Source organism: Symphalangus syndactylus, chromosome 11 (assembly GCF_028878055.3).
Source record: "Symphalangus syndactylus isolate Jambi chromosome 11, NHGRI_mSymSyn1-v2.1_pri, whole genome shotgun sequence".
Classification (NCBI taxonomy): Eukaryota; Metazoa; Chordata; class Mammalia; order Primates; family Hylobatidae; genus Symphalangus; species Symphalangus syndactylus.
In genome coordinates, this window is record NC_072433.2 from 94,644,618 (window position 1) to 94,671,689 (window position 27,072).

The window sequence follows — 27,072 nt, forward strand, 5'->3', positions numbered from 1 at the left end:
CAGCAGAATTCAGAAAAATCCAAGGATCCCAGGGACAGCCCAGCTGCCTGGAAGTAGCAGGCCCAGACAGGAATTGATCTGTTTCAACAAGCTCCTCATTGGAAATACAAGCATTCTCCAAGAGGATGTCGGTATTCATTAATTTCTTCTTTGAGATGGAGATGTCTCATTATAATTATGAAGTCCAACACAGAATATCAGGGTTTTAGAAGTCAAAGAAGAAACAATATAGCAGAGACAAACTGAGAGGGGAAGAGAGGGCATTAAAAATAAACCTGGCCAATTTTACGAAGGAGATTCAAAATCCCTTTCCGGGGAAGAAGGTCCTGGAAGACTTGCTTCTCAAGAGTCACTCTTTACACATTATTATTCTTTCAGAAATCACAAGATAAAACCTAAAATGTAAATTCCTTTAAATAAAATCCAATGTAAATGTACAAATCATCTCTCAGGAACAACATATATTACAAAATGATACAATTTGGTCTATCTTTTAAAAAGTCAACTCTTCTGTGATGCTTTTAAAACAAGTTTTATTTGTAAGCATGTATTTTCTATGCAACTTGCAAGAATATATCAAACGTGAGATTCACAAGAATATAAAGTGAGGTTCAAAGTGAGGTAACTCCCCTTAAATCTCTATTTTCCCCCCAATTTATTGAAGTATGATTGACTGTATTCTTTTTACAAGTTTTATATCAGTTTTTAAAGTCCTGTCACATATACACATTCCTTTAAATTTTCACAAGTCTGAGGGAGATATTTTTATTATACCCGTTTATTTATTAGGGTAAAAAAATGAGGCTTAGATTCACCACTATAAATGGCATACTTACAACTCAAATAGAGCTGAAATTTAATTAGCTCTGAAATAAAACCAAAAAATTTTAACAGACAAGTGACAAATCTAATCTGATACAGGTTTTTTAATATCTTACTTTCTGAGTCCTTGCCTATCCAACACCCAAACAAATTTGAAGTTTGATCTGTAATAGTTTCTATTGTAAAAATTCAAAACAAAATAGTACATAAACACAATGTTTTTACTATACGCAGTTAAATAATCTGTATAGGAACATATATTAGTATACGGAAGAATTTGGTTACAACCTATTACCGAAGAACTTGGTTACAACCTATTACTGAAGAACTTGGTTACAACCTATTGATATGATGACAAGTCACTGTAAATAATTGAGTTAAATAAAAACAATTTAATGTGCTTATTTTCTTTTTTTAAAAATGGAGGTGAAAAACATTATCAAGAACTACTGAGCATCTTCTACTTCATCCAAAACACAAATCTTAGGTATATCAACTCTATTTTCAATAAACCCATTCCTTAGAGATATGCAAAGTACTTCATTTTAATCAACGACTATATCCTATTTCTAAATTTAACAATCTTTGAAGCATATAGCATAGTTCTTTTTTAGGAGTCACTTAAGTTCACACAGAGTCACAGAAGATTCTCGCATTTCAGGATCTATGAGAATCATAAAACTGGAAACACTAAGTGCTTGTCACCCCCAAATTCACTGAGAACCCTCATTTACACCACAGTGAACATAAACATAAACTTACAAACAAAACAGTAGTCTTGATTTACTATTCTTCATAATATTCATAGTTATTATAATAGTACCCAGTGTTCTAATTAAATCCATTGAGGATTTAAAAAGAAAAATATTTGCTTTTGTTTTAAAATTAACTATCAAAAACTGTTGGTAAAAATTTGTTTTTAAAATAAAAGAATACTTAAGTGGTCACTGTCCTGTTCATCTGTTTCCTTTCATAAAAGTACACCTGATTTAAAGTACAAACTGTTTTATCTTTTTTAGAAATAATCATTCCATAGAGGTACATTTCAATTAAGTCAGTCTACTTAACTGATGCTTTCAAAGACTTGAAAGTTCATTTAGATTAGTAATATTGTATTTATATACAGAGTGAAGATCAGTAAAAACAACCAAAAAACGCAGAGTAATCTTCTGAAATTAACTAGATCCATTCCTTACTTGTTAATACAAAGATTTGCTTTGAAAAAGCAAATAATATATATGCTGTGAGAAAAGCAGAAGCATATCTGCAGATCTTATATTACCTAGACTCTACAGGAGCAAAAGTTTCTCACTAAGACCACTAGAATCGTAAAACTTTACAGAAAGAAGGCATTTTGTCCCAAGTCTTTTATAACTCCATTGAAATTACAGGCTCCTGAAAGCCACCCACAAGAAACCCAGACATTGAAAGTAGAAAAACGGTTAGTCATCTTTTATGTTAATGTAAAAAGAACACTTGGGGTTAATTTAACCATATGGATTTAAATTGGAAAGTGTTAAAAATCTGTTTCTGAGGTGTAATTCTGGCATTGCCACATAAAATACATCTTGGGAGGGTTTGCAAATAAATATCCTTAGACATTTATGACAGGATCCTCCTTAAACTTTTTGGACTAGGGTAGTAGTTTTATTCCAGTGGAATTTGTCTACAGAGACCAAATCTTATAATGAAATCCCTGTCCTATTACCTTTGTTAGTGGTGTATTTTCAATGAAGCATAAACCTCAAGGTAAAAGTCTGTTTTATTTGTGTGAGTTTTGAAGGAAAGCGGTTAGAAAGGAATACTAGGCATTCCGGGCTTTTTAAATGGCAAATAATTTTCCTTCACATAAATACGGAGCCATTTTAGAAACTGCAGAACTCTATGAAAAGTTCAGCGCCAATACAACCAAGAGTCCTTGAAGAGGAGCCAGAAGCAATCTCTCTCCCACTTAATTTTATCTAGAACCTTGCTGTTCAAACCACGGTTCCTGGGCCAGCAGCATCAATGTCACCTGGGGGCTTGTTAGAAATGCAGACTGTCAGGGGCCTATGTAGCCCAGACCCACTAAATTAAAATCTGCATTTCAACGAAATCTCCAGGTCTGTGTTCACCTTACAGTGTGAGAAACAGTGACCTAGAAATTACTAACCGAATGCTTCATGATGACAGGGATGCTGTATATATGCTGTTTACTGCAGTATCTCCAGTACTGAGAACAGTACCTGGCCCACAGTGGACACCTGACATAAATATCTGTCAAATAAATCTACATGTGCACATTTATGGTACTATTTTATACTCTGTAATATAATTATATGTATAAAATTATTATATCTGCACAATGGTCTTAAGTTCCTTACAGGTGCAAATGTTATCTTATCCCTGAATCCTCTGTATGTCTCCCAGTGTTCTGCAAATATCACTCAATAGTTTATCAATGATAACTTTTAGATATTCAATATAGGAATATAGAATTTCTTCAGTGTGAAAACTTTGGAAAAATAACTTCAAGTCAACTTGTAATTGCTGAATTCATCTATTTGGCTTTGGTTTTAGATACAGCTAAGAGTGCTCACCCCAGGAATGAAAATAGTAATGGAAAACATTATATAGGGCCAAGTTCTGATTCTATGTCGTACCAGAGAACAGGGATGGCGTGGATGACTGAAATCCAAAATTGATTCCAAAACCTCATGTTATTCAATAGCTTTAAGGTCTTTCCTTACCAAATCTTCTATCCAAGCTGCTAAAAGTTTGAGTTTTTTGGGTTTTCTTTTTTTTAGTTTCCTTTTCTTTCTCAAACCTATCCATAGGTCTACAGGCCCAGAGACAATAAAATGGCCAAAAGCCATCAAAAGAGAAAAATAGCAATAGAGAGATTTACATAATAAATGAAGTAAGTGATTAGCTCTCATATAACCAGATGTCAATGAAAAATCTACAGCTAAGTAAAAAAATAATAATTTGCAAAAGACGTAATGATAATAGTCAGATATGTTAATATATGTATTGATAACAAAATATTATTCAAAATAATGAGATATTCAGATTCATAGATATTGCTGGTTCTCTCAGTTCATATTATAAAGGAAGAATGCTAAAATAGGGAGCCCCTTCCTAACAAAGAACTGCATTTTTTCATTTTAATTAACTAAATTAGTAGTCCTTTCTATATTTTTTTTTCCTTCGGAGAACAGAGAATAAAGGTAAACCAATAGGTATGTCTGACCTTAGGTGTACATATTCTTACGGAATATCGTGTATACATATACCCACCCCCTCCACACACACTACCTCTGTCATGTTGTCTTCCCAAGAGTATAGTTGACTACGGTGATAGCAGAGTGTGTAATTAGTTTTCATTGTTCCCTTGACAGCTATAGTTCCATACAAGACCCTTTGCTTTTGATGCTGTAAATGCTATGGAAAAAATACACTAATAACAGGCATTTAATTATGGTTCTAGCAACCATAGTGGGAACACTGCCAAGACTGGAACCTCTGGGATGGCAAAAACATATATATATATATATGTTTATATATATATATATATATATGTTTATATATATATATATATATATATATATGTATATATTTGGCCAAGTGGGGGAGGTTCTGTTCTTCAATTACAGTAACTTTCAAAATATTAATGACAAGTATATGGTGGGAAAATTTTTAAATGTTTCCTTGAATCTTTGTTGACAATAAAGCATGCATACAATGCTACACCCATACTAAAACCAAGAAGAACACTATCATGTCTGTAACTAAAATATTAATAAGAATAAAGGCATTGCTTATTAATCAGGGAAATACTCTTTAGAATAGCTTTATATTTTGATACTATTGGTAAAGCGTACAAAGATTTCATTTGTTTCTTGCCTGGCTTTTCACAGACTTTAAAAAAATTATCACTTGTGATACAAAATATCTGGGTGCTACATTCTCTGAGGTTTAATTTGTTTTATACAGTATTTAAAATAAAGCATCCCAAGTTGCTGCCATGGCAGACACCAGATCTATCACTGAGTTCCCTACTCTCCTTATTAATTAGTAATTGGGAGACACATTTTGGCAGCTTTCGTTTCCCCATTATTTTCTCTAGTTTGACACAAAACCCTGTCAGAAGCACCACTATTTGAACTGTACCCCTCTTAGTGCTGGGTCACTAAATTTTAATAAACGGAGCTCCCGCCAGAAAACTACTGAAATAGGCGTAAAAGTTTATTGAAGCAGTAACAGTAAACAAATATATGAAGAAAGCACTGAATGCCACAGTATCTAAAACATTAATGGTCTGTCTGAAACCAGGGGTTATTGGCGAGATTGCAGAGCAGAGACTAAAAGAAAAGGCCTTTAACAAAACCACTGCTTTCATCTGTCTGTTAAAAAAAAAAGAAGAAGAAGAAGAAGAAGAAAAGAAGTATTAGCTAAATAAAGCAGGCAAACACTTTGCTGCAGCAGAACCGTACATCTGAGCTTCCCTTAGCCTCCATTATCCCAACATGTTGAATAAAATTATTGGGAGACAAAGATTTATAGCGACTATATGGACACAGAAGCCATCCAGAAGCCACAAAAGCTCTGTCTGAGCCAAAGAAACATTTTCATAAATGGTAAGGTGAGAAACTTAAAATAAAAACTAAAAAGACTGATACTTTGGAGGGCTGCAAATAGCTACAGAATCAGTTTCAAGATCTCCATCTCAAAGTGTCAGTCACTTCAAAAATGCATCCTGCTACGATGGTGGCTCAGGACACTTGTGTGCCAGGGCAGTGGCCATGCTGTGCGAGTCAGAGGTCAACGCTTCCACATTCCGACATCTGTCTGTATTTTCTTGCCCTGAAACAATAGAAGGGGAACTAGGCTCATTTGCTCCCACTTTGTTTAACCTAATTGTTAGACACAAAAGATAATTTCCCATACTTAAGAGTTATTTTTTCCTTTTCCCCCATTCTCACGTGTCTCCATAAAATTAAAAACTATTAAAAATGTAAGCAGGTGAAGTTGTCTATACATTATCGAGTTCAGTAAATGTAACAAAGTTGTATATCCCACTGACATCTACAAAATACAAAACATCAAGTATCATGTCTGTCATCATCACAACCTATATAACAATTTGCACTATAATTATCCAACCTAACTATGCCATAACTTCATTTAATTCAAACCACAACACTGCATGTTTCATATAAAAATACTTTCATTTACTTTTATAATTTTCAGGGAAAGAGGCAAGAGTTAATTCTTAATTAGTTTTTACATATATAAACAATTAATAAATTTTAAAATGGAAACTGACAGCTTGGAAACAGCAAGAAAAAAACAAAAGGTATTTGTTAGTTCATTTAAAAACAAAAGGTCACTTTGAACACTCAGTTATTTTAGTCTTCTCACTAGCCAAAGAAAAACAGATGCTAGATATCAAAGTTTTCTGCGCAAAAATGGTCAACTCATGCCTGAACTTTAACCGTGATACATGTATCTGTTATTAAAACATGCATTTATTGCCTTTACACCACATCTACAACCACCCAAAATCCTGTCTCTAATGAACTGAAGCAGTTTTTCATAAGTGACATAAGTAATATTTATCTGTGCCCAGCTTAATCAGGCTAAGTCAGGTTACTTTTGAAATTAATCTTACGGAAGCTCTGCTTTTACTGCAGTACATGAGAATAATGTTCCCAGCCATCATCAAACACATGCAGTAGTAAGGAGTATAGTATAAACTTTTAGTTAAGTTTATTAGGTCACTTGGTTTTCCAAATATATCTAGAAATACAAAACATGACAGAAAATATAGCAGAGTCAGTTGATATACTCTCATAATTGTTAGTAACAAATATGAATTTACTTGTAAAATAATCTATGAGAACTCACAAGAAAGATTTGGTCTAATGTGATAGGAAGAGTCTGTATTTCAGAGACAAAAAGACTCTGACTTAATATAATGCATCTTAAATAACCCCAACTGCTTCATTTTTAGAGGTACCTATACTCTTGTCAGTACCTTTGGTGGGAGAAAGATTCCTGGTAGACTTGAGTAATTTAAAAAAAAAAAAAAAAAAAGACAACCAACAAATAAAAAGAACTACTTAGCGTAGTCAGAAAAATGAAATCAGGATTTTGCGGTGGAGGTGACAATAGGGGCTATTAATATATTACTTTGAAATTAGCCATAAAGTATAAGCTTCGAGAAAAACATATGTATGGAAACATGGTACAGCCCAACATTTAACATTAATATATAATATGCCTGGGTTTAAGCATATTATTACTAAGTTAAAACACCCTTTCTGTCAACTAAATATAAGAAGATAGCATTTTAGTGAGTTCGCAAATAAGACAGCGCTTTAAATGTAGACAGCCCTGCCAAAATGATCATAGAGTGGTTTAGTCCTTTTCTATCGTCCATATTCATTTCCGGACCAATTTCACGAAAGAAATAAAATCGGTCTTAAAACAAGATGGCTGCTTCTAGGGGGAAAAAAAACCACGCTGATTTAACTGAAAGCAAAAAAACTAGCTTTTCTAAATCAGGAAATAAGCACTTAGTCATATTTTTTCTAATCTCTAAGTAGGTATTCATGTGTTTCCAACATGGTAATCCATATATCATACTGTGCAGTTATTTTAAATCATTAATAGCAAAGCGATTTTTAAAACAGGTCTAATCGATGTGTACTAATAACATGATTGTCCAAGGCATATACATATTTGCTAATATATATGACTGTCCAGAGCATATGCCCAAACTCCCACTTTTAGTTCATACCAGAATCGTGATCATCAGTCATGAATATCAGGTCACTTGATAAGCAATAATAGAAAGAATATTTATATCTTATATCTCCTAAGAATCCAATCATAAAACATGCAGTAATATCCTATTACAATCAAATCAACTGTACTTGACTTTTTAAAAGTAAAATCATAGGAATTTTACTGTTAGATGATCTCTCCTTGAGCTACACTTTGCTGACCCTCCCTAAAGCAACTGGAAGATCAATTCTGATATGCATACAAAAATTAAGAGCATTTTATCCATCTTGAAATAATTTTAAAATAGATTTTTAAAAATCATTCAAACCTATTTTTATTCCTCACTTGAGTGGAAAATAAGACCTGACAGTAACATTTTCTTCAACCTGTCAACTGTCAGTTGTATGGAGGATGTTTCTAAAGATGACAAAGGTTTATTTTTCCTTATTGAAAATGATAGAATTCTACCTGAATGAAAGCTGAGCAAACCATCACTGTGGTACACTACTGTCTCTCAGCAACTAGCTAGCCTAAATAAGAGTTTTCAATATTTTAAAATAATGTTTTCATTGAACTACATGGTTTACTGTTTGAGAATTATACTCAGAAGCCTCAAAAACAAGAATTTGCATCCACTCAAATTTTTCAATTAGAAAATAGCACATAGATTTCAGTTTACAATAAATCCTTTAGAGAGTACAATAAGAAGTACTATCAAGAATATGAAGATATTAGGAATGATTTTACTCAAGATCATGCGAAATAGTTGTAGTCAGAAAAACTTGATTAATTTTTAATTTTAAGCTAGATGGTCCTGTGTCATTGTGCTCCTTTATGACTGACTAAATTTTGAAAACATAAATGCAGACAAATTTAAGAGGAAATAGATCTCCTAGTAGTGAGTAATATCCTATTCAGAAGCACTGGAAGTTCACATTCATCACAAGAAACTTTTCTACAAAACAGCTCAGGACATAGGTTGAAAAGCAGACTAAAATATAAATTTGATAATATAAATCAGGCCCTTAAAAGAGACAGTAATTTATTGATGTTTGGCTGTCTAAGATCACCATCGTAAGACAAATTATTAAAAGTGAATATTAATACCTCATTTCTTATACTCCTCTTTGAGGTTTTTATACCTGAAAATGAAGGTGTTATCCGTCACAAATGATCAAAGGGCAATTTTTTTCCTCAGTTCAGAAGGCTGATCTGACTGAGTTGTCCTGGGTAAGAGGCAAGGACCTTCCTCACTGTGCTTAGGGAAATTGAGGCTTCCTTTGCAACATAGATATTCTAATCAGGAATGCTATTTTAACAGTTTGTATACTGCTTCTGAAAAGAAAATTGATAATATAGAGTCATCAACATAGAGTCGTTCATTATTTCAAACAAAATATCACAGCTTTTTAAGTCTTTACTGCTACAGAAGTTATTCAACACATACACAAAAATGAGAAGGGTTGAATGGTATCTTATAAAAAATTTTTAAATTTATATTGAAAAAACAAACCAAGAAGCACTAGACCAAATGCTACCCAACATGTAAAATTCCATTCTTAACATATTCTCCTATTTTGTTCATTTTTATTTTAATGCTTTCTCTCTCTCAAAGGTAAATTTTCTGGCATATACTTATCCCAAGCTAGCAAAGGCCAGAACTCCTGAAGGACTAATTGTATTCATTCATTTTCTTGGCCCAGCATGAAGCTGGTAGCTTGCTTCGTTCATAGCAACAGGGGAGAAAAGGAGGTGCTCATCTTTATCTGTCCTTATCCAACAGGAAACCAGGCCAGTGGACAGAATGCAGTGAAATGCCTATTCAGAAGGCATTCTGCAAGATTAAATGGCAAGAAATTCACAAGGTTAATTTGCACCCAAGTAACTAAGTGTTCCCTCCAAACCTGATCCTCAGCCTTCAAAGGTGGAAGATTCTGAAGCTATTTTCAGCCACAACACACATGACAAGATACTAGTTCAGTGAGCTGATGGTTTAGTTACTACCACTAAAATCACCTAACAGAGAGTAATAAACTACTGAAGACTCTGATACTTTTAATCACAAGTAGTTTACTGACCTTGGTCTTACCCTGAAAATGCCAAATTAGACTATATAGCCAAATCTGCCTCAAATAGCTCTAATGTTCCTGTCATTTAAAAATCAGACAGTTGAGCATTTCTGATAGTTTATTGTGAATATATAAATGAATCAAATAGAACACATCTTAGTAGCTAACTCTGCTTTTCAAAATTCTATGGAAAACTCACCAAAAAACAGGAAGCATACTTCCCTTTTACAAATTTCTAGATTAAAAAAGGGGGTGTCAATTCATGTCTCTTATAACCATATATGCATAAAAACATGGGTTATAAACCTCAATCATACTGCCTTATTTTTATCCTGGTACTTGCATAAATTCTGATATAAATTTCAGAATAACAAAATTACCATCAATACATCTAATACTGTGATAAGTTACACTGAGGCTTAAAGTTAATGCCTTTTACTTGAAGAACATTTACATTTCTAACATATAAAATATTACTTAAAATATTTAAAATTTCAAAAGTAAGGACAATCCTTTCCAAGTTTCGTGACGAAACCCATTCAAGACCAAGATAAACTTTCAATCTTTACTCACAACAAATTCTTAGATTTAAACCATGCTGGCTTCATTTATTTGTCAGTGAAAAGGTCACAGTGCTGGTATACTGGTATACATATATCAAAATGATGATGGCTCAGATTTTTTTTAAATGGAGCAAGTAAATTTTGAAAGAAGAAAAATACTCAAGGGAATATGATTAGAAAAAAAAAAAAAAATGTTACTACTTCTCTCTTCTTAGCCACATACATTTGACTTGTACTGCCAGAGGATTTGGGAGTGTTGACCTAGAATTCACATTACTTTCACAACTCCAAGATTACATGTTAACAAAACTAAAAGGTGTCAATTACCTGCTACTCTAATATGAAATGTTTAATTTACAAGTCCCTACAAGAATTGAAAAAATCCAAAGAAAACATGATTAGGTTAAAGTTTAGTAAATCCTTGATGACTTACAGAGATATTTTCCTCTCAAGAGTATAACCTTTTAAATTGGTGATACTCAAACCTTAACAGAAGAAAAGTACCAGGTTGAGGAGGATTGGTATTCCTAAAAGTGTGTTGGTCATATTTGCCGCTGTATTATTTGATATTGCATCAATAATGCCAACCAGTAGGAGATATATTTAATTACCCTAATATCATTTCGACAAATAGTCAAAATAATCCAAGAAGAAGTTTGAATATGCACACGATGTTTAAAAGTATATTCTTATTAGAAGCACCAAACTGCTTATGGCTTACTTCAGATGAAGAGGCATGTTCTTAGTATTATGACTCTCTTTATAAGCATAGCTACTAAAGGAGAATGTAAATAAAGTTTTATTACTGGAAGTCTTTTTAACATTATTTAAAAGCTTTTTACATTCTTAAAGAAATTAAGGACAAATAGTTATATTCTTCTTGATGTGGATTTTCATTACTCAAAGTTACTTAGTGACATTCCAGTTTAGAATTCAGCATAATATTAAAAGGATCATTTGATTATTTACACTTTTAGGTAAAACTTATACAAGTTTTCAAATTTTGGAAATACAGAAGATGCATTTAGGAAAATGTTATCATATATTTCTATTCAAACTGATAGTTCTCAGTTGCTATTTCACAAATTTGTGCCAATTTAACACATAAAATCAGTTTGGTCCCCTATCCAATAAATACTACCAACTAGAAAGTTATCAGCATTTGAAAACTCAGTATCCACTTCTCAGAAGTGAATACTTGGGTACATAGATTGTAACAGTAAAACTATTCTGACAGCAAATAAATTTAATATTTTTTCCCATGAAACTACATCTATAGATGCTCATTTATCAATGGGGAGGCAGTAATGACACTCCATGTAGAAGATAAACTCCTATCAGATACACAAGTTACACATAACTCAAGTTACACAGTAAGATACTGTACTCAATCCCTGTGATCAAGATACATTTAATTCTGATTTTACCTAAACATAATTTCAAATTGAATCTGTTAGTATAAGCTAAAGTAGATTTACTTCGTTTAGACACAGTGTACGTTATCATCAGTTTAATGTGCCCACTGAACTTATTATATTCTGAGGGAAAAATAAAAAAAATTATTTACGTTGCAATGAAAGTCCTCTATTCTTTTTTCAAAAGATTGAAGTCTTACTAGTTTAGCAAAATCTTAACAGATAGGTTCTATATAAAGACACAAGGCACGGCTAGCTTACTTTATGAAATAACATATATGAAAAGGAATTGCACAACACTGAATTTATAAAGTTTTCTAAACCCGTGGAAATTTTCTGAAATATTTTCTTACTATTGTTTGTGGAAAACTGTTAGTTTTTATTTTTAAAATACTTATTCGGCATGTGGCCTCTTTAAAATTATATCCAAGTTGACTTTTCTTAATGCATCGAAAAAGCAACATCTTATTCAACACTTCAGAGATAAAACTGCCTACTTTTAAAATATTATTTTTAAAGTAAGTTTTTAACTGTGATAACATACCAAGATAAACGTGTCCATAAATTCCTAAGAGTAATAAGTGTTAGGGCTGTATCTCTTGGGGTTAAGAGGGGTACATCATTCTTTCTTTTGGCCATTATCAAACTGATAATGATCAAACAGAAAGGTATTTCCACAAACCTGAAATTAGAATACCGATTTAGAAATACTCTTGGTATTTTAAAATTCTGCAGATTAACTTTGTCTGGGCAGGTTCAAAGCCTCCATGGCATCCTGAGCAGAAGAGTTTTCTGCAGGCAGGGCAGATCTATTAAAAAACATGACCTGTGACAAAAATCAATGTGCTAATCTCAAACCAAACAACAGTATCAAAAGCATAAAACAGAGATAACCTAAGATAAAATGTCCTCAAACTAACTCAGACTAGCTTGACAGGTTAAGAAGGGGGGTTAGAGTAGGGGTGTTGCTGGTTCTTTCCGTTTTAACCCAGGAAGACTGGAACACCCAAGTATCCAAATAAATGAATGCCATGAGAAAAAGACCACACTGTGGAGTTTGGTGTGGGAAAGAAAAGACAACCGAGAGCAAGATATCCCAAATTTAACGAAACTATTTCAGTGTTGCTTTATTTAATAAGGTGGTAAAGTTCAGAGATACAAATTTCTGCTTCGTATATGCTGCCTAATAAAGCACAAACGGGGAAAAAAACTAACCAACATAATGAGGCTTGCTTTTAACACCATCACAACTGGAAAGCTTGCTCTATTTGTCTTGTCAGCTTTAATAAAAGGCATCTCTCCTCTGGCAGGATGGCTTCTTTTTCTCTTTTCCTAATAGTGGTAAGTGGCATGTCAAACAAGAAATCGCTTCCCATTCCACCACCCACCTCCAGGAGACTCTTGTTTTTTGAATTGAACTTTCAGGAATATCTCCACTCCGGTTCAGCGGTTCATTTAGGACTTGGGCGGCTACCTGAGTAAGACTATCCCGGATTAGCGGGATAGGGGAAACTCTCTCCCCGTTCTGTAACCGGCGGACTGCTTGTGGGGAAATCTTCCCATCTTCATCTGCGCTGACATTACTCAAGCAGGGAATCCCTCTCTTGCCTGCATGCTGAGGGGAGGCTGGAGGCAGGCGGAGAGGGCCCGCCGGAGATAGAAAAAATTAGAGGCCCCCACGGATACCCTCTCTCCTGGAGCCCGGGGCGCGCACCAACTCTAGGCTAACCCCTCGGCCTCCCGCCTCTCTCTTCCCAACTTCCACTCCAGCCCAGTGAAAAACCTGTGATTTTAGATGCAATCGGTACTACTAATAAATAGCACCTAGGAGGGCACTGGGACCGGGACACAGCTGGAAGCTTGCCTCTGTCCCAGAGAAAGCAGTGCGGTATGGGCCCAGCGGGGCCGACTTCTGTGCACAGGCCGGGAAGCAATAAAGGTTCGGAACTGCTCCAGACCTGGAGCACCCCGCCGGGCACTCTGGATAACCTCCCCACTCCACTTCCAGGGTCCGAAAACATGGGACGTCTGCGACTGGCCGGTGTCCAGCACGCGCGCAGGACGGCCCCAGGCGCCCACCTCTAGTCTACCGCGTACCCGGCGGGCTTCGAGGACGCCTACAAATCGGTTCCAGGTAATCGCGCGCGTTCCTCCGGCAGCAAATCGCCAGGCCGCGAGCGAAGGGCTACCACCTCCCGGCTCGGCCAACTCTGGCAGCTTGTTCCGCACACATGACGTAACCCGGCATTAGATCAAACTTTCCGGCACCTTGAACCCACTGGGGTGGGTGGAGGGATGCAGAAGATGGGAGAATCCTCTCCACTGCCAGGCGCGCCGGGCCCAGACTGACTCAGGGGCCGAATGATTTCCTCGCAGTTAAAGAGGAAAATAAAAACCTAAAGCTTCCGGCTTCCCAGCCCCCCTCACTTCCCCCAGCCCGTGCGCTCTCTCTGCGCGCACTGGGAAAAGAGAAGGGAAAATTAAAATTAAAAAAAAAAAAAAAAAACTTTGGGGGATGTTTGGCGGGTTCTCTCCACAGTCCCTGCGGACCCACGCTCCAGGCAGGAGCTCCCGGCGGCGCACACTGGGGGCTCCCCGCGCCGGGACCCGGATGCCAGCCAGATGCCGGGGCTGGGAAGCGGAGAAGTCCCTACTCCCCGGCTCCCGCCCTTTTCCGAGTCTCTCGGCGCCCCGCAGAAGCAGTTGGTCTAGGCAGCCCCGGGGACTCCCAGGGGCACCTGGCCTTTCCGCGGCGGCTTAACAAAGAGGGGCGCGACGCGAGCGCTTCCCGCCGACGCCTCAAGCCATCAGCGCCCGGGCGACGCAGGCTCCGAGGGTGCGCGCCGCCAGCGGCTGATGCGCGCCGATCCCCGCCGCCGCTCCTTCCGCAGGGCCCCGAGGCCCGGGTAGCCCCGGCTCTCCGCCTCTTACCGGCTTACCTGGGGTTGCTGCTGTTCCAGTAGACAGCGTAGCGGTCGGCGACGGCCTTGGAGCCCGGATCCTGGCTGAACACACACATCCAGAGCACCAGAAACACCAGCGTCAACATCTCCACGTGCAACATCACGCCTGGCCAGCGGCGGAGCCCCCGACGCGCCACTCCGGGGAGAGAGCGGGGATCCGGAGGGAGGGAGGCAAAGGGACAGAGAGAGAACGGGCGCCAAATAAATATGAATAAATAAAAATGAAAGGGGGAGAGAAAGGAAAGAGGCGCCCACCAAGCTGGGGAGGGGTAGGAGAGCGAGAAGAAAAGAAGGCGGTGGGGTGGGGGTGATAAAGACAAACTCGCACCCCCACTGGAGGGTTCAGGAGGAAAAAGGAATCACAAGATGGAGAGAAGCGTGCGTGTGTGTGGTGGCGGCGGCGAGGGCGGGGGAAGAGGTGCCAAGCTGTGTCTCGGGCGGCGGCGGCAGGCCGGTCACCCCGGGAGAGGGAGGTGCGCGCCGGGCCGGTCGGCTGCAGCGCTGGTCGGGGCAGGCGGCGGCGCGCGCTGCACAGTCACCGGGAGTTGCGCGCCGCAGCCGCGGGGAGACATACACCGGCCCGCCGGGCCCGGCTCAGCGTCGGCGCAGCAGGCTACGCACGGCTCCGCCACCGCCCGGGGCCCTAGCACTGCGCCCCGCTTCGCTCCAAGTTACTTTGGCGGCCGGTAGGAAACTGCAGGAGGGCGACGTGCAGATAGGGGGCTTCGCGCTTGTGGTCCCGGGAGTCTGAGAACCCCTTTCCTCAGCCTCCTCTGTGCCTTAGCCGGGCGACCCCCAGAAATCTCAGAGGAGTCGTAGGTGCTGCGGTACCAGGCGGTGCGCCGAGAAGGGTGGGGATCCGAAGCCGCAACCCAGCCTTGTCGGTGTCCTGGAACTGGTTAAGCGGCAGCTGCGCAGGCGAGAAGCGGTCTTGCCTCGAAAACCTCAAAGAAAAGTTTGGCTCTTCGCGTCTTCCGGCAGGTCCCCCAGCAGAGTCAAACCGCGGCGGTAGCGGAAGAGGGCACCCCGGGTGCTGGCCGAGCCTCGGGGATTTCTCGCGCGTGCTTTCCTTGGCTGGGTGTGGGTGCACCACAGTGAATGAAGAGCAGAGGTTAAGACCAGCCGGCCTGGCGGAGCTAGGATGCCTAAACCTGCAAGACGACGCCAACCCAACTGTTCGGCTGGAGAGCGGGAGGGGAAACAATCACTTTCAAATGGATCCCTCCAACTCCTGGATGGGCCGATGTCAGTCTCCGATCGCCTTCCGAGAGGGAGACTGAGCCCCCACACGCGGTGCCAAGAGCCCGGGGTGAGCTCTCAGAAGTGTCCCTGCGACTCCAGCGGGTCCAAGCCTAGCAACTTCTAGAGATGCATCAATCAGTTTGAAATGGGAAAAGAGGAAAAAAAAAAAAAAAAGCGCACGAGCGAGTGGCACCTCCCCGATGACTACATCAGAAAACCTTCCCGATCCTCCCGCAGCTGCTCCTCGTTCCCTCCTTATGCACAGCAGCAACAGAGGTGAAAACCACAAACCGAATCCTAAAACCCCTACCCAGGCGGGAAAATAAATAAACTTGAGTGCAGCAGCAGCAGCACGAGCAGCCCAGGAGGAATTGAAACGACTGGCAAGAAGTGGAAGGGGTTTTGTAAAAGTCAGTTTTGCAAAAGAGGGGGAAAAAAAGAGAGAGAAAAAATGCTTTATGGGAAAAAAATCTCCTCGGGCACGCCCCCTCGTTAATGACTTGCGTGGAAAGCCGACAGCGGCGGCGACCCAGCGGCAGCAGCCTCAGCAGAGCGCGAGGCCGCGCGCGTGAACGTGGACGTGGGCGGGGGGATGGGGCTCCGCCCAAGCGTGTTGTGCGGGGCGCGGGGAGCGGGGCTGGCGGGCGGGCGGCGCGAGCGCGGGTGTGAGCTCCGGACAGAGCAGGGGGAGGTGCGGCCAGCCCGCGCCCAGCCAGCGCTGCTGCCGCTGCGGCCCGGGTCATGTGGACTGCCTTTTTTTTTTTTTTTTTTTTTTTTTTTTTCCCTTCCATGCACTTTACTTGGGAAGGGTGGGAGCGCGGTGGGGGGGATAGCTGGAGCAGCCAGTCAGGGAACGGCCTGCTATTTGCTTACAGATTGGGGGTTTTTCCTCTCTCTTTACTCCAACCGGATTGGTTTGCTCCACGAGAAAGAGGCGTTTTCCTAATCTCCTCCCTTCCCCACGCCTCCTACCCCCTCCTCCCGCCCCACCTTCCAGAAACCTGACTAATTGAATTACTGGGAGTGCCGAGGCGCCCTCTCCTGCGCCCGAGCCCGGCAGCCACGTGTAACCCTTTCGGTGCTGAATTCCGTCTGGGCTAAGGAATGATTTGACATCTTTTTACCTGGGAGTAGGGTCTTTCGATTTTAAAGGAACCTGTGCCCACCCTTTGGCTGGAGAGCCGGCATCTGTCTCTGGTGCCCCGCAGGTGACGGATGGGCTGGAACGGAGCCTCAGGGAGTGCGCGTTCCTGTCCATTCCACCCGCTCTCCACGCCGCACGCTGCCTGGCGCTGGGTTATCTGGAAATCTGAGCACCCCCCTTGTGCCTTTCAGCCCTCCTCTTCCCACTTGGGATTTAAAGATTCTTGGGCAGGAAGCAAGTTTTCTTTAAAGTGATGCTCTGAAAACACGTTTTTAAAAATCAGGCAAATCACAGTTTAAAGTGATTACAATTCAGCGCGAACCTTCCACAGACAGGAAATGAATGCGGCAGACGAGCCCTTCAGAAATAACCTCACACCTCTTCCATTTCAACCTTGAGGGTGATTTGCTGCCCATTCCCCAAAGAATTAACGCCTTTAACGAACCCAGTGAGGAAAGAAATGGGGGCCGGGGGCGGGGGGTGTGGGGTGTGGGAAGGAAAGCAGTTCCTTTATTGTTGGAAAAGGCCCCTCGGTCCTGGACTTCAAGGGCAGGTTGCAAGCCTGGTCTTCAGCCGCCACTGAAGAGCGATCTCCTGGCAGCGAGACTGTCCCAGCGCCTCGGGACGCGTCCCCACTGTGGTCCAGCGCCCAGGAAGCGAGCCCGACGCCTGCCCTGCTGGGCCACAGGCCCCCAAGGCCCGCCCTTAAGGGGTCCGCGGGCTCGGGAGCAGCGGTATTTTTTCTCATGTTCCCTAGGGAGTTTTCTGCCTTAGTGGGAAGGGCAGATCCCCAGGAGAAAAAAGTCAGTTTACTTTTGCTCCCACACCTGCCTGCACTCCTTTTTACTTATTAGCCCAATAAAATCAAATCTCACGTTCACCCTCCTGCGCTTTCCAGTCCTCAGACGGGATTTCCAGGCGCTTCAGAGCTGTTTAGAAGCGTCCAGACGCCCTCCAGTGGTGGGCCTGCAATCCGCACCCAGCAGGGGCATTGCCTGCAGCTCAGGCCGGATTGAATTTGATGGGAAATCTAGGGCTATGACCAATAAAGATTTGAGAGGAAAAGAAACAGTTCATAGGGGCACGGAGGTACCTGGATGTTATGGGCTGTTGGCTAAAAGTTAAGTTGTTTTGCAATTACAGTAATATTTCCTATCTGAAAAGATCCTGAAATCGTGCTAGGAAAGTAACTTATGTTTTGTGACTAGATACAAATTGCAATCTGTACAATAATGGACTTTACCACAAACCAACCATCTGCCTAATTATTAAAAATTGAAATTCAGAATGTCGACACAAATGCTCTTCCATCATCTGTATGTTTCACAAAGTTCCAGCAGTGAGAAAGAAGTGGGGAAAGAAGTGAGAGAACCAATGGATAAGCTTTTATTTTTCAAATCAAATTTTCAGTTAAAATGTTATTTGCTTTTTTCCCTGGTCTGTAATCTTGCTGATGTTCAAGTTCTTGGCCCATTTTAGGGTGTGTTTGTTTTTTCTGTTGCAGGAAAGATGGATTTCTTTCGTTAGCTTTTCTGATAGTGGCTCTAATAGGTGCTCATATGACAGAGACAGTTTTGCAGGAAATATTCTGGACCCTTTTAAGAGATATGTGTAGCTTTAGAGAGAAAATTCACGACTCCTGTCTAGGGTAAAATGCTGATCCTCACTGAAGAGTCTTTTTAGTCAGGGAACTATCAGGTAACAGGGAGCTAGCAAGCTGGCTTCCTGTGGCATCAAAGCCAAAAAAAAGGTGAAGATAAAGAAATGGTATCCACTCATTTCCCATTTGAAACACATACAATAACCAAATGGGAAAATTCAATATATCAGAAAAATATGGATGTCCTTATATTTAAATATCTCTATTATTTAAAGTTTGAATAGCCCCATATTAAACAGAAAAAAAAAAGTATACATTCTCCTCTTCCATAAAGAGGACATTGGAATAAGATGTTGAAATTTGCAGCTGTTCATAACATAACTCGAATGTCTATGTGAAACAATTCATAAACCTAAATCAAATGACTCTGTGATTATGTGCCTAAGTAATTATTGGTATGGAAGTTACTAGGCGGCAGGATGATAGATACAGTAAGTCCTTAATGTCAGGGATAGGTTCTTGGGAATTGTGACTTTAAGCGAAGTGGCATATATAAGGAAAACAATTTCACCATAGGCTACTTGATATAAACAAGAGTTAAATTCCTATGCATATCTCTGGTCACAAAAATATCACCAAACTTCCAAATAAAGACCAAAACACTTCTAATGTTAAACATTGAAATAAATGTGAGCTAGACAAACATTTGAGAAAGATTAATAAAAACAAGTAAGATCATGTAACCAATTTTTCCATTTCAGGATTGCAGGTGGCCGGAGTTCAGGGCTCAAGGAGGAAAGTAACCCTGGACAGGACACCCTTCTATCCTGGGGTGCACTCACACTCACACCCACACTCACTCATACTGAGAATATTTAGATATGTGCATAGCTTAGACACTACCTAGCGAGCACAGCTGTGGGATGTAGGAGGAAACCAGAGTACCCGGAGAAAACCCACGCAGACATGAGGAGAATGTGCAAACTCCACACAGATAGTGGCCATGGCCTGGAATCAATTTTTTTTTTTTCTCATCACCATTATGACGAAGTGACGTTCAACCAAACAGCGTTGAGGACCTGCTGTACTTGAATAGAGTTTGAAGGGCTATATTATTTACTGTACACTTACCGTTAGATAATGTGACTTTGTCTCTTCAGGAAAGCATTCATGTGATTTAAATTTATACAAATCAACATTATATAAAATAATTTTATTATAATTCACCCAGTGTCACAGAAGCAATGACTTTTAAATGACTTTAAATGGCCTTTAGAATATAAGTATCTTGCCAGGTATAAGAGGAGGTGAATGTATAACAAAAAGAAAACAGCAAGAACCTAAAAACATGGGGACAAAAAAATGCAGACAGTGTTCGAATGCTTCGAGTTTGACAAGACAGTGTTGTAGGGAGCTCAGACCTGAAAAAATAGGTTGGTAATGGACTATAAAAGGGCTTATCTGCAATTCTGTTTCCATTTAAAGCTATAGGCCACTGGGTGCGCTGGTGGGTTTAGAGCAAGTGCCATTGAAGCAATAATTTATATGCCTCAAAGCACAAATAGGAATTTATGTGTTTATTTAATTTTGGGGGCTTAAACTACCTTGATCAGTGTTCTAACCTTGGCTACAAATTAGAATCACCTAGGGAGCATTAAAAAACAAACAAACAACAACAACAACAAAACAAATACCAGGGCTCCGCTTCCTGTTTTAGTTGGTCAGGAGGCAGACTTGGGATCTACAATTCCTAAAAGCTCTCCAGGGAATACTAATGAGCATAGAGGATTGAGAACCACTGATCTCAATAAACAACCACTGGTAATTTATTTTTACCTTAACTAATATTTCAGGCAAAAGTAAGTTCTGCACTTACTTATCTGGAGAAGTAGTCCAATTCACCATGAAGGCCAGAATATTGATACCTTAGAGAATTTCATGATCTCTATTAATGTGAAGTGACACTGATACTTTTAAATAATTTTTACATGGCACAAAATTATCTGTGAGTGCCATCTCCAAGATGTGGTTGCAGGGCAAAGCTTAAATATGGATTAATCTTATTTTTTAGACTAGTTTTTAATTTGAATTAGCTGCCACCAGATAGAAGTAGAGTTCTATAGTCTCAGGGTGCCTAGACAAATAAATGAAATAAGCTGGCAAATCAAATTCCTCAGTCCTAAGCAACCTTTGATATAGCAGTTAAATTAGAACTAGTATCCAGAAGAGATCATAAAGAAAATAAACTCTAGAGCAAAAATTAAATAAATAATAATTAAACACAAAACTTTCTAACGGATGACTAACATAATGGTATTTAAGCTAACTCTGCTATTTTCCTAGAACATTTAGAATAAATTCTGAAGCTCCAAGAAGCTCAGATCCTATCACCAAACTGTGACTCAGCTGTCCTGCCCACAGACTGTTTGAAGTTACCAATAAAGCACTCTCTCCTCCCCACCTGTTTTTATAACAAGTTCCTAAGAATCTTCAGAAATAACTCTTTGCTGACTTTTCTCTCCTCAGAGACTTTAAGAAAAGCTCCTTTTCTATTCCTGATCTAGTTATCTCTTCTGTGTACAATCTTAAAAAAAAAAATCTATAGAGTATTACATCTCTCCTTTCATTCCTGTGACCTTCAACTTCCATCATGAATTTTCTCCCTTTTCCTCATTCTCCCCTTCCTTTTCTGGGGTTTGCTAGAATTTATTTCCTTAAATCTACAGAGAGACAGAAGCAGTCCTGCAAGTTGCTGCAATAATCTGAAAGAGGCATTTTAAAATGTTTTTATTTATGAACTTAGTCTATTTGTTGTTTTGCCCATTTCAAAGCATATTTTAAATAAAACCAACAGTAAACTTCTTAAACACACAGAACTTTCAGCAGTCATTTTGGTAAACAACATAAACCATATAATTAGGCATATTAGTAAATATGTGTTATGTTTCTATGTATTACAAATGCGTATGTGCTCCTATGAAATTTTTTTAAAAAGCAAGCAAGGACTGGTTGATGTAACCAATTTCCACATCACTTTTCATTATCTAGATTTCAGTACATATACAATACATACAGTTATGTGACCAGTTTTCAACCAAAAAGCTTACATTTGTAAGTAATTTTATTCCCATAAGCCATTTTCAGGTTGTCTTTTACTAACAAAATGTGCATATACATTCTACTCCTCTGTATTTCCCTCATCAGATTTTTTCATTAAAATTACCAAATAAAATTTATCTGTATTTTACAAATCTAATAGCTCAATCAGCATAAAGTGTATTGTTCTGGCTGGTGTGGTGGCTCAAGCCTATAATCCCAGGGCATTTGGGAAGCCGAGGCAGGAGGATCACTTGAAGCCAGAAGTTTAAGACCAGCTGGGGCAACATAGCAAGACCCTGTCTCAGAAAATATTATTAAAATTAGCCAGTTGCGGTAGCACGTACTTGTAGTCCCTGCTACTCGGCGGAGGTGGGAGGATCTCTTGAGCCCAGGCGTTCAAGGCTGCAGTGAGTTATGATCACACCACTCTCCAGTCTGGATGACAGAGCAAGGCCCTGTCTCTAAAAATAAAAATAAATTTAAAATATAGTATATATATATACTCTCCTGAATTGTTCTTTGCAAATTCTTAAATAACACACTATATACCTTGCTTAAAAGAATACATATTACCATGAATATATATTATCAAAGAAAACAAAAGTTGGTATTTACATTTTATTACAATGGTAATCATAGATATCTACAGCATACTTGCTTTTAAAAAAAGAATATAAATAGAATTTTCAGAAACAAGCTTAATTTGTACTTTTTTCTGCATTCAAACTAATAATTAGGATATGTTTCTCCCAACAGGTAGAAGAAAAGCATGTAAGTATGCATTTTTGTATTCTTTTACTTGCTTAGAGCCTTCTAAAAACCTGATATATTTTTTAAAAATTTTGTTGATACACACACACACACACGCACACACACACACACAGAACATCTGTAACGAGCATACAGACAGAGAGAGAAAGAACTTATTTTTCCATCAATTTTTGCCAAATATTTTCATCAACTTCTGTGAGAATTCTACTTAAAGATCAATAGAGGATATAACCCTTAGTAAGCATGATTATATAAAATAGAAAATGCTGTTTCTAAGCCCCTGTTTTAGCTTTGGCTTTACTTTTCTTCCCCCTCCAGATCTAAACTGGCTAAGCAAAGTAAGTACAGAATTATGGCAAACTAAGATATTCTTTCCTCATATTATGTGTATTTTTTTTTAGATAAAAGACTTCTTTAGGGGGATTTTGGTGTCAGTATTTTTCGAGTCTGGGAAAAATTGTTCTCCTACTGCAGATTTATAACTCTAGTCTGAGACTTCTAAATGCCTTATGCCAACATTGTAAATTTTATTGTGATGCTGTTAAGCTACAGTTTAAGGTATAATTTTTTTAAAAGCATTTCATCTCGTAGTTTGGGATAATAGTTATAAAGCTGGTCTCTATAGAAACCATTTTAACTTATGATCTTAGAACATCAGGTAATAATGCAGAGGATTATTGGCCAAAACTTTTTTTTTAAATGAGAAATATTTTACTGAATGGACTCTTTCTAAACTCAAGTCTGGGGAGGAACGTGTGCTCTTAAGATGACTACGTTTTAATCAGAGATTATCACTCTCCATTTCCATTAGTCTCTCTTTTTTTGGCATGTGATGTATGCTAAATTAAATAGGATTTATTGGTTCAGCTAGATTCTGAATTACCCTCTTTTCCTGTGGATTAGGAGAGTGCATTTTTAGCCCTTTTCCTTGAAATCCATCAGGATCTTTTATGTGGACTATCTAGTATTCTGCACACTTCCAATGCATAATTAATATTACATTACAATATTAGCATAATAATAAATCATCTTAAAGTACTACCTGGGCTATTGAGATCCCATTCAGTTTGAGCCAAGACATCAAAAAGTTTTATTTTCTCTATATGCAAGCAAAATAATTTAAAACTCCCTTTCCATGAAATGTCCTTGCATCCATAAGTCTACATGTTACAAAGTGAAGTGGTGAAGTGTGTATCTTCCAGTTATGCATTTCACTTGTTCAATATATTCTGGGGACTGAATTTGCCATTGTAATAAGAGAGAGTTTAAAATTGGGCAGACAAAAATGGAAATAGCACCATTTGTCAAGTAAATGTTCTTTTCCCAATGGCAATTCTGAAATTTTTATACAAGATTACCAGGCCAGCAGCTAGATAGTGTTTCTTGCCATTAAGAAGTTCTGCTTTGTCTACGATTGGTTATGTCACACAGACCTAGAGTAACAGCCACTGAAAACGTGAGGATTTTCCTTACAGTTACAGAAACAAAAATGAAGTAGAAAATGATTCCATTAACACAATTCTATCCTCACTGGTTGCTTTAAGGAAGGTCCTAGTTTGAAACTGCCATCAAGGAAAAGAATAAAAATATTTCCCCTCCAAAGATAGTGTTCAAATATTGTACATTTTATCCACCTATATATAAATCAAATGGTATAAAAATGATGCATCATCTGCGGTAGATAGCAAAATGGCCCAAATTGCCTCCTTACAGTGTAACTTTGCAATTAGTCCCCCTCCCCAACAATAGATAAGAGTTTTGTTTTGTTATGTTTTGTTTTATTTTTTACCCTTTACACCTGAACTGATGTTGTGACTTGCTTTGGCTAACAGAATGTGGCAAAAGCAATGCCGTACCAATTTTGAGCCCTACCTCATGCAGTCTTCAAGCATTCCTGTAAGAAGGCTGTCCAGTTGCCATGCAGACAAGCCTAAGCTAGCATTCTGGTTAATGAGGGGCATGTAGCCCAGTCACTCCCAGTGTCCAATCCAATCCCCAGAAACAGGGCTACCTAGATGACTGGCAGCTGCCTGCAGATGCCTATAGATGCATGAAGAAGCCCAGCTGAGACTAGAAGAACTGTGCACCAAAGCCCAGCCTGAACTGCCAATGGTTCTTGTAAGTCCTCACATTTTGAGGTGTTTGTTATACAGCAACAAATAACAGATACATCTTCTTCTTACATTATGGGAAATAAAAATTTGAATATTATTTAGCTCAACTGTTGTTATTCTTTCACAACCTTTTCATTACTGAACTACTTTGTGTTAAATTTGTAATTGGTAATCACAACTTTCCAAATATCTCTAACAACAATGTTTGTTTCTGCTACTTTATAAATTTCATAGGGAGACTTTGTCTTCAACACAAGCCTTACTTGGAACCCTGAATGAATACAATTAACATTCAGGCTTTTCTGATCCTCTTTGGATAATGTCATTTGGTTAGAAGAGCAAACCTGAGCAGATGATTTATCCAGAGGTGATTCTTCTTCTAAAGTGGTGTCCAGCAAGAAAAATGAAATGGTAAAATCAAAGGAAGCTATGTTTAGCTTCAACTCAAATCTCTGCATCACTCACTACTATTGATTTAACATCATGGCACCTCCATATTTCAGCAGGAGGATCTGCCACGAGACAGAAACTATAGTGACCCTGTAAGGGTCATCTTGATGTCAACTTCAAATTACAACATCTCTGCTCTTGGCTGACAGCCATGGCAGGCCCAGAAAAGTACAGCCCTCTTTCTATAGATGGAATAGATATATTTCAAGGAAGTGAGATTATAAAGGAAAATATTATATGTCAAATCTCATCTTCCTGTAAAGTTCTAAAATGAGAGGAAGGTTTTGTCAGGGTCCCTTATATGCAGTCCCCCAGGTCTGTTTACTAGCCCAAGTTTATTGTTCCAAGTTTCTAATGTGTGCCATCTAGGGTGGAGTCTAATCCACAAACTGAAAGTCATCATTCCAGCTTTCACTGCATTTTCTTCCTCGGCAGCAACTGAACCATTGGCTACCCTTCGTTCTTATCCTTTGGAGTTTGTTATTTCGTTTCGCACTTGCAGAGTTGTTTTTGTTTTGTTTTGTTTTGTTTTTTTAACCTGCAACTATTTTTTTCTACCACTTCATCTGTCACTTACAGCCCAGGTCCAGGCACATAGTAAACAACTTAATAATTCTTTGTGAAATGAATAAACGCATAGTACCCACTCCTTAAATATAGGTGTTTTTCTTTAGATTCTGTCTTTACTAATATGATCTTCTTTAACAATTCCAACCACAGTTACAGCTCCAGTTATAGTTTCTTTATGGCTGTCTCCCAACTTCTGTTCTAGGACTTATTGTTTGCCATGATCAGAACCACCTCCCCAGGCTTCTGGTTGACTTTTCAACATAACTGTACTCCAATAGCTCAAAGACAGCAAGTCCAAAAAATGCATCTATTCTTTCAACAGACAGAGCTACCTTGCTCTGGGCATTTCTGCTCTCCAGCATGCCAAGATCAGAATAAAATCCCCCACCAGTTCCCAAATGAGAACTTCTAGCTGACAGGCCTGATAAAGCAGAAGAGTCAGTATTCTGTCAAGGAATGTAAAAATTCATTTTTCAAATTTTCATTTCTATATCAAGTTGCCTCCTAACTGGTCTCAGCCATGTAATCTTACATCTGCCCAATGTCTATCCCATTCTGCAATCAGATTGATCTATTCCAAAGGGAAATCCTGGTGTCATCTTCCACCACTTAAATGCCTTTCCATATCTTTCAAAATAAAGATAAAACCCTTAACATGGATACCAAGCCCTGGCCAGCTGATCCCTGCCTTCCTCTCACCTCTTCATAGAATTGTTGCCACATCAATAACTGCAGCCACTCTGGCCTTCTCTCATGTCTTCAAAGAAGCCATGCAACTCCTTGTCTCCAGGTCTTTGCTTATGCTGTCACTTCTGTCCAAAACATTTAGGGTCCTACCTGGTTAACTTGTATTCATCCTTCAAACCTCAGCTCAGATGTCACTTCCTCAGTCAAATCTCTTCTGACCCCAGAGAATAGACCAAGACTCCTCTAAATAACCATATGGCACTGAGGTCATTTTCTTTATACCACCTGTGCCCTGATTGAAATTCCACACTTGTTTGGCTATTTCATCTGTTTCCTCTTCTAGTTCAATTGCTTTCCATTATCTCTCCAAAGCTTAGCATTGTGCACAGCATGTAGTAGGCACTCTATAAATATACATTGAATGAATGAATAAATGAATGAGTGTGCTAGTACCTTACACTGTGTCTTCTCTTGTGGTTGCTATTAGGAACCAGATATCAGGGTTATACAAAAGGCAGTGGAGATAAGAGGGAGGGACAGTCAAGTGACTCTTAAAGATTTGGGAAAGGATTTCCCTCAGAAGTTTTAAGCAGAGAAGCTCCACACAATAGACCCCAGCAGAGAGATACAAAACCCACCATAAAGAAATACTTGAAACCTAGATCCAGATCTAACTGAAGGTCTTTCCATTTCTAAAAAATGAATGTGATAACCTCAAAGGGAGCCAGTCAGAAATGGAGCGAAGAAAACAAAATTACCTGAGGCAAATTCACAGTTTTCATTCCTGAGTAC

General features: G+C 39.1%; 1 protein-coding gene across 3 annotated transcripts in view; it reads right to left on the reverse strand.

The window, feature by feature from the left end:
• EFNA5 (ephrin A5) overlaps positions 1–27,072 on the reverse strand; it is a 340,008-nt gene that overhangs the window by 280,866 nt on the left and 32,070 nt on the right. The window contains exons 1-2 of one of the 3 annotated variants that reach the window (XM_055298024.2): positions 15,435–15,589; positions 14,580–14,739 (exon numbers count right to left, since the gene is read on the reverse strand). The exons of 1 other annotated variant lie outside the window; for it this stretch is intronic. In XM_055298024.2, the coding sequence (XP_055153999.1) occupies positions 14,580–14,704 (125 nt within the window). In that variant the 5' untranslated portion in view covers positions 14,705–14,739; positions 15,435–15,589. Of the gene's footprint in view, positions 1–14,579; positions 16,304–27,072 lie in introns of those variants that run through there. One more of the 3 variants, XM_055298025.2, reaches the window with a different exon arrangement.